This window comes from Lonchura striata, chromosome 15, assembly GCF_050655825.1.
Source record: "Lonchura striata isolate lonStrDom1 chromosome 15, ASM5065582v1, whole genome shotgun sequence".
Classification (NCBI taxonomy): domain Eukaryota; kingdom Metazoa; phylum Chordata; class Aves; order Passeriformes; family Estrildidae; genus Lonchura; species Lonchura striata.
The window spans coordinates 5,732,466-5,746,436 of record NC_140717.1 but is presented as its reverse complement, the minus strand read 5'-3'; the positions used below and the strand labels follow the sequence as shown (position 1 = coordinate 5,746,436).

The 13,971-nt window shown below is 44.3% G+C and overlaps 2 protein-coding genes across 6 annotated transcripts in view; one reads left to right on the top strand and one right to left on the bottom strand.

Annotated features, from left to right (window-relative positions):
* SLC5A1 (solute carrier family 5 member 1) overlaps positions 1-2,766 on the top strand; it is a 49,989-nt gene extending 47,223 nt beyond the window's left edge. For all 5 annotated transcript variants that reach the window (XM_085592992.1, XM_085592994.1, XM_085592991.1 and 2 more), the window contains one exon: positions 283-2,766. In XM_085592992.1, the coding sequence (XP_085449118.1) occupies positions 283-506 (224 nt within the window). In that variant the 3' untranslated portion in view covers positions 507-2,766. The remainder of the gene's footprint in view (positions 1-282) is intronic.
* Positions 2,767-6,782: 4,016 nt separating this feature from the next.
* RSPH14 (radial spoke head 14 homolog) overlaps positions 6,783-13,971 on the bottom strand; it is a 73,973-nt gene continuing 66,784 nt past the window's right edge. The window contains exons 5-7 of the mRNA XM_077787129.2: positions 11,196-11,421; positions 8,373-8,509; positions 6,783-7,398 (exon numbers count right to left, since the gene is read on the bottom strand). Of these exons, the coding sequence (XP_077643255.2) occupies positions 7,139-7,398; positions 8,373-8,509; positions 11,196-11,421 (623 nt within the window). The 3' untranslated portion in view covers positions 6,783-7,138. The remainder of the gene's footprint in view (positions 7,399-8,372; positions 8,510-11,195; positions 11,422-13,971) is intronic.

Sequence of the window (13,971 nt, the reverse complement as noted above, 5' to 3'; positions counted from 1 at the left end):
TTTGAAGCACTTTGCTTCCCCAATACCTGGCCAAGTCTCTGGGCTGCAAAAGGCCCGAGTGCTTTCTGCAGAAGGCTCTCTTGGAACATGTAGAAAATCCCTCTTTTCCCAGATGAGCTGTGAAAACGCAATATTAACCTAATTCTTGTGCTGTTTTGTACTAAGATGCCCCCAACTGAATTATGACCATAAATCAGAACAGGAATGTTCTCGGTCCCAGAGATCAAGTGTGTGCCATGATCTGTACTCACCTTTCCTGACCAGATTGTTTATTCCTTCCAGTTAATGAAGAAAACCAGGAGGAGCCAGGATGCTGTAGGAAAGCTTACAACTGGTTCTGTGGCTTGGACCAACAGAAGGGCCCCAAACTGAGCAAGGAGGAAGAAGAAGCACTGAAGAAGAAACTAACAGACACCAGTGAAGTGCCACTGTGGAGAAACGTTGTGAATATCAATGGCATCATCCTCTTGACTGTGGCTGTGTTCTGCCATGCCTACTTTGCATAACCCCCTGATCACAGTCCTGGAATTGTACTGCATTGTTCAAGCACAAATGATGGTTTGTACATTTACACAATTAGATACACATTGTATTTTCATCATCTACATTTGTAAAACATCAGAGTGATTTACTCACTGATTTTGTGATCGTAATTTCAACAATTTAAAGATGAAGGCCACTGGGATTTCAAGAGAATTTCTATTTAGACATTGAACCAATCCGGGGCTAACTGAGGTTCAGAATTTCCATCCAATATTCTCTCTGCTCATGATACATTTCATATTTTAGGTTCAGAACAAGTCTGCATGAGCCATATTTTGTATCAGGTTTTGTGAACTATCTTTTAGGGTTCACGATACTATTGATTTTCACCCCTTCCTCTGATCATTCAATTTTCCTTTTCCTTTGGCTATGATAGTCTGATTGAAAAAAACTCACAACCACTGAGGGACTGTTACAAACTCAAATTAAAACATTGCTATTGTCCCTCCAAACATGGGATATCTTAAGTAAAGGATTTATTCATAAATCAATATATTTGATACTACATATAACTTTCCATTATCAGTTTTCCCCCCTTTTTCTCATTTTCCACTGGGTTGTGTTTCTCAGTTTTCAGTGGAACACTAACCTCTGAATTGATCACATTTTGAAACTGAGGAACATCCATCCTGATGATCCTAAGAAGAATTTTGCTTACAGCAGATTATCTGTTTAAGGTTAACTTCCAAAGGTCCTCCTCTCTTGATATTTTAATATATCCCTTTACTTGAATGTGAAGCTTTTTATACAAAATACATGTATTATATATACACAAGCAATACATTATGTATATGCACTATGTATATTATATATATTTAAAATATGTATTTATGTGTGTGTATATATATTTATTTCTTACTGATCAATTCCCACCCTGGTGTGTCAAGGACCTCTTTACTGTGGGCTTGAGTCAATGCACTGTCTCTGTCTCTGGACTGTGCTGCAAACCAGCCCATGGTGAAACATCCACAGTAGTGGAATGCTGGGCTGCATTTTGCAGATACTCTGTACTGCTTTTCTGCAAAGCTATAAATCTTTCCTCTGAAGATTTCATTGAGAAATAGGATTCCTGCTGCATGGCAGCATGAGTTAGCAGTTCAGGAAGGAGAATAGTCACAGCTGTGGGATATCAGCTAAACCAGGCTCATTGTCTCCACTTGATAAGTTTGGTACCAGCTGGGGACACAGGAAAAGACAGATTTAACACTTCAAAGCAAAAAGCAATAGATCTTTTCATCTCATTCAGCTTCCTGGGGAATCGTGTAGAAAGAAGATGCTGGTTGCTCAGTCAGGCAGTGCCACGATTCCCTGTTTCTTTTTGCACACGTTGGGACTGTGCTGTCCCCAGCACTCCCGAGGTTCAGCCCCAGGATGCTCGGGCTGGCAGCAAGTGCAGCTGAAGGGGGAGGCAGAGCAGCCCCTGCCCGTGCCACAGCACCCTGCTCTGTCTCCTGGGCTCCCATCACTCCCACTTCTTACTCTCCTGGCAGGATCTTTGCTTCATTTGGCTCTAAACCCAAATGCTCTGGATTCCAGCAGTTGCTGCTCTTCAGGAGAATTGATGGTCTTCAGCACAATCCCTGCAGGGTCCTTTGCACAGGCTAGATCAAATCAATACTTCAGAAACACCAGTGCAAACCTTAACACGGTGATAGAGTATTTTAAAGACCTTGGAATTAATTGTATTTAATGAACAATGAAGACTTGTATGTATTAAAGAAATTGTATGTTTTGAAGTATTTGGTGTCCACAAAGTGATGGGGTTTTTATATAATATGATGGAAGACAGAGAAACTTCATTTGGTATCTAGGTTTTGACTCTGGGTAATAGTAGTGGATGAAAAACAAACAAGATGTCACTGAGGATTGCTCAGATCCCTCTTTGTCATTCTTTGCTACAAAAATATGGTGAAATTATAAAGCTATTTGGATAAAGGCAAATAATACAAGTGATTTCCTGGCAGTCTGAGCAGCCTTTAGATGACCTCCTGGTTAATCAGGCATCATTGCATGATTTTGGTCCTCAGCAACCTGATTTTGTTCTGGTCTGGAGGTGGATGTTGTGGAGGGAGGGACTCAAATGTTTACATAAATTTGACAGCTACTGTTGACTCCTGTAATTTTGTAGATTTTCAAAGAAAAACTGCCTTATATTGTGAACAGTTGATAAAATTGTAATGTTTAGCTAACATTAAATGCCAACTCAGGTTGGTAGCTATTGCATTAATGATTTTAAGGAAGTAAATTACTTTCCTTCAGTTTTCAGGGGAGCTCTGTCCATGAGCTGTTGTTGGGAACACTCAGCTAAAAGCAGTAGCTTATGCTGATTTGGGCATTGTCATGGTTTAGAGGTGGGAACTGTGAGCACACCCTTTCCCCCAGTGTTGGACTATACATTTGAAATACTTCTGGTTAGTGATGAGACTCCAAATAAATCTCTGGCTCACAGCACAAAGTACCTGCATGATATGTGCAGCATAACACAGTTCTGTTTCAGGGGTTCTTGAGACATCCCAGCTTACCCTGTCAGGTAAGATACATGGTTAAAGCTTATTTTAGTGGACTTTAGTTAGATATACAGAATTATTTCAATAAAATGTAATATGCACTTAGTAGCACTGTCAATGAATTGTGACACTGCTCAGTAAAGAACACACACTAAACAAAATTTTCCATTAAAGAAATACTACATAATCCTTAAGAAAAACCCTGAAAAAGGGTAGTCACTGTTCATTTAATTGGTCTGTATCACCCACAAAAATGTATCCAAGTATCTCACAAATGTTCAGTATTCATGATGATAAGAACACCCTGTTCTTAGAAATCAGGATTTGGGTTTATTCCTAGTCTATTACTGAAAAACCTCATGCACTGAAACACCAGGGGAGGGAAGGTCTGGGACTTTGTTTGGAATCAATCTGCAGTACCCATGGTTTGGTTTCAAGCAGACTGTCTGGCCATGGCACAAGGCTGAGCTCCTCAGGTGCAGGTGATTGTGGTGATTGTGCAGCCCAGCAGCAGCTGGGATTGCCAGGGCACTCAGCTCCCTGACCTGCCTTAATTGGAAAAACCAGGAGTGCTCCTATAAAGAAAAAGCCAACACAAAAATGAGGAGCCAAGCTAACAATAAATCCATGTATTGCCAGTCACTGTATTTGAAGGGCACTTGAGCTCATTGGATTGAAATGTGGAGCCAGAGGACTTTAGAGCTGACATTTCTGAGGACAGCACAGAAAAGGGTTGGGCACAGGCTGTGGGGTGACAGCAAAGCTGCTCTCAGGAAAGCTGCTGGGTGCTTTAATTTGCTTAGTTGGCTCATGTGCCAGCTGCAGGTGTCTGTGCCCTGCAGTGTTCTCTGGGGGAGCAGAGAGCCCCCAGAGAGGGAAGGGAGCAGCAATCAGAGACCTTCCCTTGTGCTGAGCTGAGAACCTGTAGTCCCAGATTTAATAACATCAGACAATACACTGCTGAAAGAGATGGGAAATGAAAAAAACCTAGCTTTATTTGGTGGTTCCTGGCATGTTCTCATGGAGTGTGTATTGTAGGCCTGTGCTAGACAACCTAAAGGACAGACAAAACTTCACTCACTCCAGTTTCTATTGGTTGTTCTAATGCAAGACAGCATAAGCAGTGCCTCTAGTTATCATCCTTATTATTAATTAAAGAGTTTGCCTTTTTTGTGCCTCCTGAAGAACATTCCTTCTTGCCCTCTACCATGGCAGCTGTGAGGAAGACTAATTCCCCTGGAGCTCCTGGGCCCACCCTCCCCTCACCTGGCACAGCTGAGGCCAGAGCAACTCTGCCTGCCTGGATCAGCACCTCCCCTCCTTTTCTGAAGGTACCTGGAAGAGCTTCAAGCTGAGGCGTGAGTTTCTTGTCACTCTGTGCAGCATTTTTGTTTACAATATTGGAGCCTATAACTTTAAAAATGTAGCTTATATACAAGGTATGCTAAAACAAATTATTAAAATGTGTTTTAGTTATTTAAATTGCAAACTTTGTCATGCTAAAAATAAGTCCTGTGCTTTGAGCATATTAGCTTTGTGTGTAGCTCTCTCTGCCATTCTGGTTTAATGTCATTAGCCAAATCTGATTTTCCCACACTATTTTGTCCTTAGACAAATCTCTCACTACATGATTTTTATATATTTTTTTTAATAGAAAAGGTAGTAGTGGGAAACAAATATACTCCCTGCTTTGAAACATGAAGAGATGGAATTAAAAGCTGCCATTTTCCAGAGCAGGACAGGATGATTTCCACCCCTTAGCTTCCTGAAAGCATATAGGGACAGTGGAAATGAGTCTGCAATTGCAAGAACAAAGAGTCATAACATTCAAAACCTTCTGGAAACAGAAAAAATTTAATGTGAGCTCTGTCTGGGTGGGACACCAGACTCTGCAGGGAAATCTTGTTTCCCATGGATGCAGTTGACTTGTCTTCTGGTGCTGCTGAGGACTGCTGGGCAACTGGTTTGAAAACTTAGTCTGTGTAGAGTGTAACTGCATTAATTCCAGTATTGACCTGGGTCCATATTAATTTTATCTGGGCCTTAATATTTGTTGGCTTCAAGCTAAAAAGGCAAATTGATTTCATGATGTTAAAAATCTGCCTTGGTGCTAAAGCCATTGGAGCATAGAGCACTGGGGAGGGCAAGTGCTAAAACCAGAGACTTGCTGTACACATCATGTCCTTTGAAAGAGTGAGTTTAATTAGGGTGTGGGGTGCCAGATCCTGAGATGTTAATTTAAGTATTTGTCATGTGTATGAAGCAATTTAAAAAGATCTTAAGTATTTTTGTGACCAAGTCCATGGTAGCTTTTTTACGGAGTCCAGGAAAAGTGTTCATCAGCTGTTCTTTGATCCAGCCAATTGTTTTACTGACACCTACAGTGCTAATTAATTCCCAGCCTCATGAAATGGGGACTCTTGTGTCTCATCCCAAAGCAGGGAATTAGCCCTCAGCACAGCCTGTGACTTTTGATTATTATATCTGCAACCACCTTTTTGTCAATAATGCACCTTTGTAAGTAGAAAACCCCAACTAACAGTGGTTAACAGTGGCTGTTCCACACACAGACTTTAAATTCTGGCATTTGCAGAGGCAGCACATGGTCAGTACAGCCCAAGGGAATTCCTGTTGTGTTTGGAGTGTGATGGTTTCATGTTGTCAGGTGTTAACAGTGCCAAAGAATTGCTGAGACAAAAGCTGACATGTGGGAGGGCCCCAGCAGTGTCCATATCTCAGAGTTCACCTGAGGCTTTGTTCCATTTCTGTACTGTGTGTGTAAGATGAGAACACTGATCCATGTAGAGGCTTTTTTGGGAACAGTTTATATTGTCTTTGGAGCATTGATCAGGCAGATACTTGGAAAGCACTACTTAAGGTCCAAGTAAATTTCTTCTAGTCAGAGCAGTTCAGTGAAGATGGTCTTATTTCTGCATCTGAACAAGCTAATTGTTTTGAGAACTCACTGAAGGGTGAAACCTTAATTATCAGGGAAGGCTGTGACAAGGTTGGACCTGGGTTAAAATGATGATTGTTATCAGATTTCCCTGCAGTTCTCTAAGAGCAACTGAGCCTACACAGTGCTGCTCTAGTCCTTTAGCAAGTTATTAAAGCTGCCTGGCTTCTCTTATTGAGTTGGATGCACTCTGGCACCAATATGTATTTCGTATGAGTGCCTTATGTGTTTAAAAGGCAGAGTTCTTCCAAGATCCTGCCTGAAGGGAATGAATCCAACTGACTCAATGCTTTTAAATCAAATCCTTATAGGAGAGGAAATTCACCCTTTGGTTACATTATGGAAGAGAAACATTTTAACTGTAATCACTCCTACAGGAAGAGTTTATGCTGTGTGTAAGGGTAATGCAGTTTGCAGTGTGACCATGGGTTTGAATGGAAAAGCAGCCCTGACAAATAACCTCTTTTATACATCTGATGCAGCTTCTTTGTAGCTACAATTCTGGATATAAAACTCCCATGTGAGAACAAAACCCAAATGAAAACAAATTGGACTTGCTGTGAAGCTGTGCCAGCCACTGTGTCACATCTTCCTTGGTGGCTGAGAATGGCCAAGGCTGTTCTGCTCTCCTGTTGGAGAGGCTCCAACTCAGCTTTACCAAGGGCTACCCTTGTAAAGGCTTTCTGACTTTGGTCTTAATCCCATGTTCAACAAATTGCAGCAAAATCCACGTGAATTCCTGTTGGGTCAATTTGTCAGTACACACAACACTGATGGAGGGGTTAATTGTGAACCTTTCTAATACAATTAATTGCTGATAAGTGTTTGATAGGCTGAGGTTTAAAACCAAAAAAGGACAGAACATTATGAAGAAACCAAAAAGGGTTCATGTCGTGTATCATAGGAAAATCTTGGTAATTTGGGCAGTAACTCCTAGTGGGGAATTCCACACTTCCTAACTTTTCTTTTCAATTTTTCTGCTTGTGACCTGCAATATATATGTGAAACTGTTGCCAGATAACTTTGCAGGAGAAACTGATCCAGAGTAAGTGAGGAAGGGAGCTCTGGTGTTGAAGGTCTCACGTAATCATGTACCTTTTACAGCCAGACAACAACAGAGGGCAATAGATGTCTAGAAAAGATCGCGGCTGCAGGAGGGTTTCCAGTCGATCACGGCGATGGCGATTTCGGCAGCTCTTTGCACGGCCTCGCTGGGATCATCCAGACACCTCTGAAATGTGTCCCTGTGATCCAGCAGTGTCTGGCGGCCCTCTGGCAGCTCAGCCAGCAGGGTGAGGGTTTTGATTGCATTCAAACGCGCTTTGCTGGTTTCCTCAGCAACCAGCGTCAGTAAAGGTGGAATGGCTTCAGCACCCATGGCTGAGGATCTCCCTGCAGGGAAAGAAACTGGCTTTGAAATGTGGAATGACATCTAATCATCATCCTTTTGGACTGACAGTTCCATTCCCTGCCTGGCCATGGCTCTGAACAGCCCTGGAGATGCAGTGCACAGAGGCAGAACATGCTCTTCTTTCAGAGCCTAAGGTTGCCTCCCAGCTGTTTATTTTTAAGGAAAAATATCTTTCATGGTTAACTTTATCTGCCTTGCACATTAGTATTTCATTTGCAACAAATTATCCAAAATTACATGAGGTATTAAATGATAGAATAAACTGTTTTGGAGGGGGGTGAGGAGTGGAGTTTGCTAGATGCCCTTAAGAGCATCCTCCAGTCTTTCATTTTTAAAAACACTTCAAAGACCGAGATTCACTTCTGAGTTGTCTTTGGAAGCCCGAGGAAGGGTTGCAGAGAAGGACTGGAACACAACTGTTGTTATTGAGTCTTTTATGTCTAATTACTCATTCATCACACTGGAAATTTAGCAGTTAGTATTTTCTGTGTCATGTAAGTTACTTGGGAGAGCTACAGACCTTATTAATATTCATTGCTCTCCCAGCTGTGAGAGAGGAGCTGCCTCTAATCCCAGAATGTTTCCAGAGAGCACCGCTCCTCTACTGAGCACTGTGCAGCTCCAGCTTTCTGGATCTCTGTGTGGTCTGGACTTGAGTGGAAAATGTTCCCCCTCTGCAGGGAAATTATGCAGGTTAGGTAGATAAATAACTTCTTGACCTACTTAGGGGAATGAAATGTGAAATATCCTGTCCCCCCTAGGCACTGTGACGAAGCAACAATAGCTGCTAAAGACAGTTATAAAGAAATGTCCCACTCTTAGAGTTTCTAGACGTGCATTAACACTGTCAGAAACTGAGGACTTGGGGAGTAGGGAGGGAAAATGTTTTGTTACTTAGTTGCCCTAGAATTGGATTTCCAGGAGGTACCCCAACAGAATTGCCTCTGTTTCTCACCCTGAGGTGTAACAAGAGCAAACATCAGTGCTCCCGCTGAGCTAACTTGAACTTCGGGCTGTGTGTCTTCCAACAGGCTCAGCAGCACAGGAATCACCTCTTCTTTGCACACCTCGATTTTCCCCTCGGCGTGAGAACTGTGGAGAGAAGATGGCTGAGTCCTTGAGCTGAGCCTGCTGCCCGTGCAGCCCCCTCAGCCACCATCCTGGTGCCACCAGCACTGTCACACGCTGCTGTGCCCTGTCCCGGTGCCACCAGCACTGTCACACGCTGCTGTGCCCTGTCCCGGTGCCACCAGCACTGTCACACACTGCTGTGCCCTGTCCTGGTGCCACCAGCACCGTCACATGCTGCTGTGCCCTGTCCTGGTGCCACCAGCACTGTCACACGTTGCTGTGCCCTGTCCCGGTGCCACCAGCACTGTCACACGTTGCTGTGCCCTGTCCTGGTGCCACCAGCACTATCACACACTGCTGTGCCCTGTCCTGGTGCCACCAGCACTGTCACACGCTGCTGTGTCCTGTCCTGGTGCCACCAGCACTATCACACACTGCTGGCCCTGTCCTGGTGCCACCAGCACTGTCACACACTGCTGGCCCTGTCCCGGTGCCACCAGCACTGTCACACGCTGCTGGCCCTGTCCCGGTGCCACCAGCACTGTCACATGCTGCTGTGCCCTGTCCTGGTGCCACCAGCACTATCACACACTGTTGGCCCTGTCCCGGTGCCACCAGCACTGTCACATGCTGCTGTGCCCTGTCCCGGTGCCACCAGCACTATCATACACTGTTGGCCCTGTCCTGGTGCCACCAGCACTGTCACACACTGCTGGCCCTGTCCTGGTGCCACCAGCACCGTCACAGGTTGCTGTCCCCTGTCCCGGTGCCACCAGCACTGTCACAGGTTGCTGTGCCCTGTCCCGGTGCCACCAGCACCATCACATGTTGTTGTGCCCTGTCCTGGTGCCACCAGCACTGTCACAGGTTGCTGTCCCCTGTCCCGGTGCCACCAGCACTGTCACAGGTTGCTGTCCCCTGTCCCAGTGCCACCAGCACCGTCACACACTGCTGGCCCTGTCCTGGTGCCACCAGCACCGTCACACACTGCTGTGCCCTGTCCCGGTGCCACCAGCACTGTCACACACTGCTGTGCCCTGTCCTGGTGCCACCAGCACTGTCACACGCTGCTGGCCCTGTCCCAGTGCCACTAGCACTGTCACACACTGCTGTGTCCTGTCCTGGTGCCACCAGCACTGTCACACGCTGCTGTGCCCTGTCCTGGTGCCACCGTCATATGCTGCTGTGCCCTGTCCTGGTGCCACCAGCACTGTCACACACTGCTGTGCCCTGTCCCAGTGCCACCAGCACTGTTACACGCTGCTGTGCTCTGTCCCGGTGCCACCAGCACTGTCACATGCTGCTGTGCCCTGTCCTGGTGCCACCAGCACTGTCACAGGTTGCTGTCCCCTGTCCCGGTGCCACCAGCACTGTCACATGCTGCTGTGCCCTGTCCCAGTGCCACCAGCACTGTCACACGCTGCTGTGCCCTGTCCCGGTGCCACCAGCACCGTCACACACTGCTGTGCCCTGTCCCAGTGCCACCAGCACTGTCACACACTGCTGTGCCCTGTCCCGGTGCCACCAGCACTGTCACACACTGCTGTGGCCCCTGGAGGGACTGTCCTGCCCCCGAGGGCTTGGCTGTGCCTGTGGCTGCTGAACCCACCCACTGACACAGGCCTGAGGTACCACACTGACCTGCCCGGATGAATTTCACAATATTTTAGCTAATATCTGGATTTTTAAAAAAGCTTTCTATGGTACACTGGACACTGATGGGCAGCTGCATGTAACAGGATGTAGGATTAAGGATGTTGCAACGGAGCTACAAACCTGGCTGGTGAAGCCTCTAGACATGTAAAAACCTGCTAAACCAGAGGGCTAAAATGAATTCTTCTCCCAGACCACTTTTCTCTCTTTCTTTCCAGCCTCTCTAATGAGGAGAATATTTAATGTGGCCCAGCCATTGCAGGAACCTAGAACAAAGCTCATATCCATATTTCAGTTGCATTTTGCTTTCTTTCCATGACTCATGTTAATTATACTCTTTTCATCTAATACCTCTCTTTATTATAGGACATGAGGAAATGTGTAATGCCAGTGATATGTAAACTACATCAACTGCAGACCTTTCCAAATTAGACATTTGTTGAACACTTATTATATTTTCTGATTGCAGTACAGTGGACTTAAGTTATTCCTTTCATCCATTCTCTGATACACAAATTTAATATAAAGATTGCTTTTTCTGATCCATCACTAATGTATGTGGCAGCCTGTGGTAGAAAACCATTTCTGTTTTCAATCACAGTGAAAGTTTCCAAGGATCTCTAATTTTCTGAGAGAGAGCACTTTTCCAAAAACATAAGAGAGATTCTCCCTACCTCCATAGTGGTCAGAATCCTGTTTCTACAGGATTTTTCATGTAAGAATTTTTTTCCTAGCAGTGCTGTACCAGGAAAAAATCCTGATTCCATTGCCTATACTGAAAACAAACAGAAGGAGAAGGAATGACTGATCAGCATCTGCTTTCTTCAGTGATTTTTAGCAGTTAGGAATTTTTAAAGCTCCATGTGTCCCATTTTGTTTTACCCATGTGTGCATTCAGGCTGAGAGTGCTTTACATATGAAATGTGGCAGCCTCAGTGTGTAGTGGAACACAGTTGTAAATGAATGGCATTTATTTACTCCTGAATTAGTTCTGAATTTACTCCTGAAAGAATTAGTTATTTCTTAGACTAAAGCATTAGAGAGGTTTCTTTACCTGATTTCTAAGAGGACCCAGGCTGCTTTGCTCCTGATGGCTGTGGAGGGGTGTGAGAGCTTTTCCTTCAGCACAGGAACAGCACCAGCTGCCAGGGCTTCAGAAACCTCCACACGGAGACAGTTGGAGAGGGTACCAAGGATGAGCTCCTGGATCTCATCCAACTCTGTCTGCATCTTCAGGACCAGTGGGGGAATCAAACCAGCCTGCAGGACACCACCAGCCCCTGCAGAGGGTACAGGAAGGAATGTGGGTGAGAGTTGAGTGCTGTTACTATTGCTACCTGCACCTGGAATTTCTTCAAAGGATCAAAATACATGTGGGAACTCATTTCCTTACACAGAAGTGGGACTGAGAGATGGAAACTACTCCAACACTCCCCTGTTATAAATGTAATCTCAGCATTGCTTCTTTGGGAAGTTTCCCCAAAACTCCTCTAAAGAAATCAGTACCAGGTAATAACCAACATGACAATTGCTTTGATGTTCCCAGTTTCTTTGTAATATTTCTCCCAAAATTATCCTTGCAAGGAAAATACAGGAAATATATATACATTACAAAGTCACCTTCTATGCAGCCTTTCTAACTGTTTTCAACATGAACAGATACTAAGAGAGGCAGAGATGTTGGCCTTTAGAGCTTGTTCTTTTATTCTCCATGGTGCTTTCTGGTGGGGGGAAGTAAAGATTTTGGGAACTGTCAACTTCCTCACACGTTTCTTTGTAGTAGTTCTGTCAAAGCAAAAATATAAATTCTGAACTTTCCAGCAGTCAGACTCTTGCACTGACTCCTAAAATATAACATCAAAGGCAGAGGATCATAAATTGCCCTGCAAGTGATGTCTTTGCTATGAGCAAGAGTCTGATTTGTACCATTTCTCACCCTTTTCTAAGTCAACACTGCAACAGCAATGCCAGGGGAAAGCAGAATGTACTGTCCACAAGTAACTATGTGAAAACAAAATTCTCCAGCTTGTCTTGTTGCTAAGACTGATTCTTTGGTTGCTATGAGAAATGTGGCTCCTTTCAAAGTGATTCATATATGGTTAGATAAGGAAGTTTTGTGGATAAGAGTCATCAAGGTATTTTCAAATGATTCTCCACAGCAGAGACAAGTGGGAAAGACATTTTAATGACCCTTGGTAGTGCATAAGAAAAAATCCCTCACCTTGATAATTGGGTGAAAACCAGGATTCTAATCTAGAGGTTATTCTGTTGTACATATTTCTGAGGCTTTGCTAATACTGAATAACTTCTTATGGTACTAACTTATTAGGATTCACGTCACAATACCAAAGTAAAGAAATGCCTTGGGGTGATATTACAGCTCTACTACCTGTGCTAAATTTGGAGGTCAGTTTCTGTGAGAATTCAAATAAATAAGGAAAATCAGTTGCAAGACAATTCATGTTGAAGGCTAAGAGCATTTTACAAACAAGGATTTCTCCTTGTGCCAGAAAGGCAAAGCAGGAAAGGAAAGTGAAATAATGTTCTTTGAAGCTGTGGCTCTGTGTGTCACTACACAGGGGAGTTGGTGCTTTCACTGTGAAAAAAACCCAACCAACCCTATATTGTTCCATGGAGGAACAAAAGAAATTTGTCAAAGAGTAACTCCAGCCCATTTACACTGTCCCTTCAGAAGGATGTGATGAAGGACACCTGCACTATTGCTCTGCTAAGGACTCTGTTGGAGGGTCCCTGGGAAGGAGGCCCAGCTCGTCCATGACCAACATCAACCCTCTTGACAAGGATGGCTGGAGTTTGGATTATACATTAAAGGTATAGAAAGGTTTTGTCAGGTTAGACAACTGCAGGAATGTATCTGGGAATTCCCCATGCCTTATGGAATGCTAGGCAGTAGGGAACCCACTAGTGAACTGCTCCCAAGGAAGAAGACTAAAGCAGTTAAACCATACTCAGAATTCCTTTAGCCACACTTCCCATCAGTCTTTTGAAATGTCCTGTGAAATACAAGATTTTTCAAATGCAACTTTTAAAACTCCTCCCGAAATTTTTAATGAAAAGAAACTGTATGGCCTGAGTGCATGAAACTGGGATCCCCAGACTGCTCACAGTCACCATATGCACTTCTAAGTTCTGGGTGGAAATCAGTACAGAATCTCAGTTTGGAAGGTACAGTTTCAGAGGAAGAGCAATAAATCAGATGTGACAGACTTAGGCTCACACTGCCTGTTGCAAACACCTGTGTGTAGCCTTAACTCACGTGGATCCCAGTGTGCCTTGCACAGTCCATAAGCAAACCCTTTTTGCACAGACACACTCAAACACTGGTTTGAGCCCAGAGAAACCACTGCTTGATTTAACTTAGCTTTCCATCTTTCTGCAACAACTGCTGCTGTAGCATTCCCTCTACCTCCCTCATGCTGGGAGATGTACTTGGCTCTTTCCTGTTTTTTGTACTTGCTTTCAAATACTTACTAGCCATGTTTTAACCCATCATGTTAAGTTTCATTTTCACTTTGCTGCAATTCCCTTTTGTTCAGGACTTCCTTCCTAAGTTCTCTCAATTCTCTTGATCACTTTATCATCATACAGCCAGGAAGTATAACCAGCATTCAGGTTTCACTTCTTTCTGACTGGGTGTTTCAATTATCCTTAACGTATTCCACCAATACATTCATCCAGCCAGGGCTGCTTCCACTGGCCCTTGGCTTTATTCCTTCCAGGTAATGTTTATTGACTTTCTTTACCTCAGTCATCCCTCATTCATTGCACTTCATGTCTTCTTTTGGTGCTGGCCTTTACTGTGGCACTGC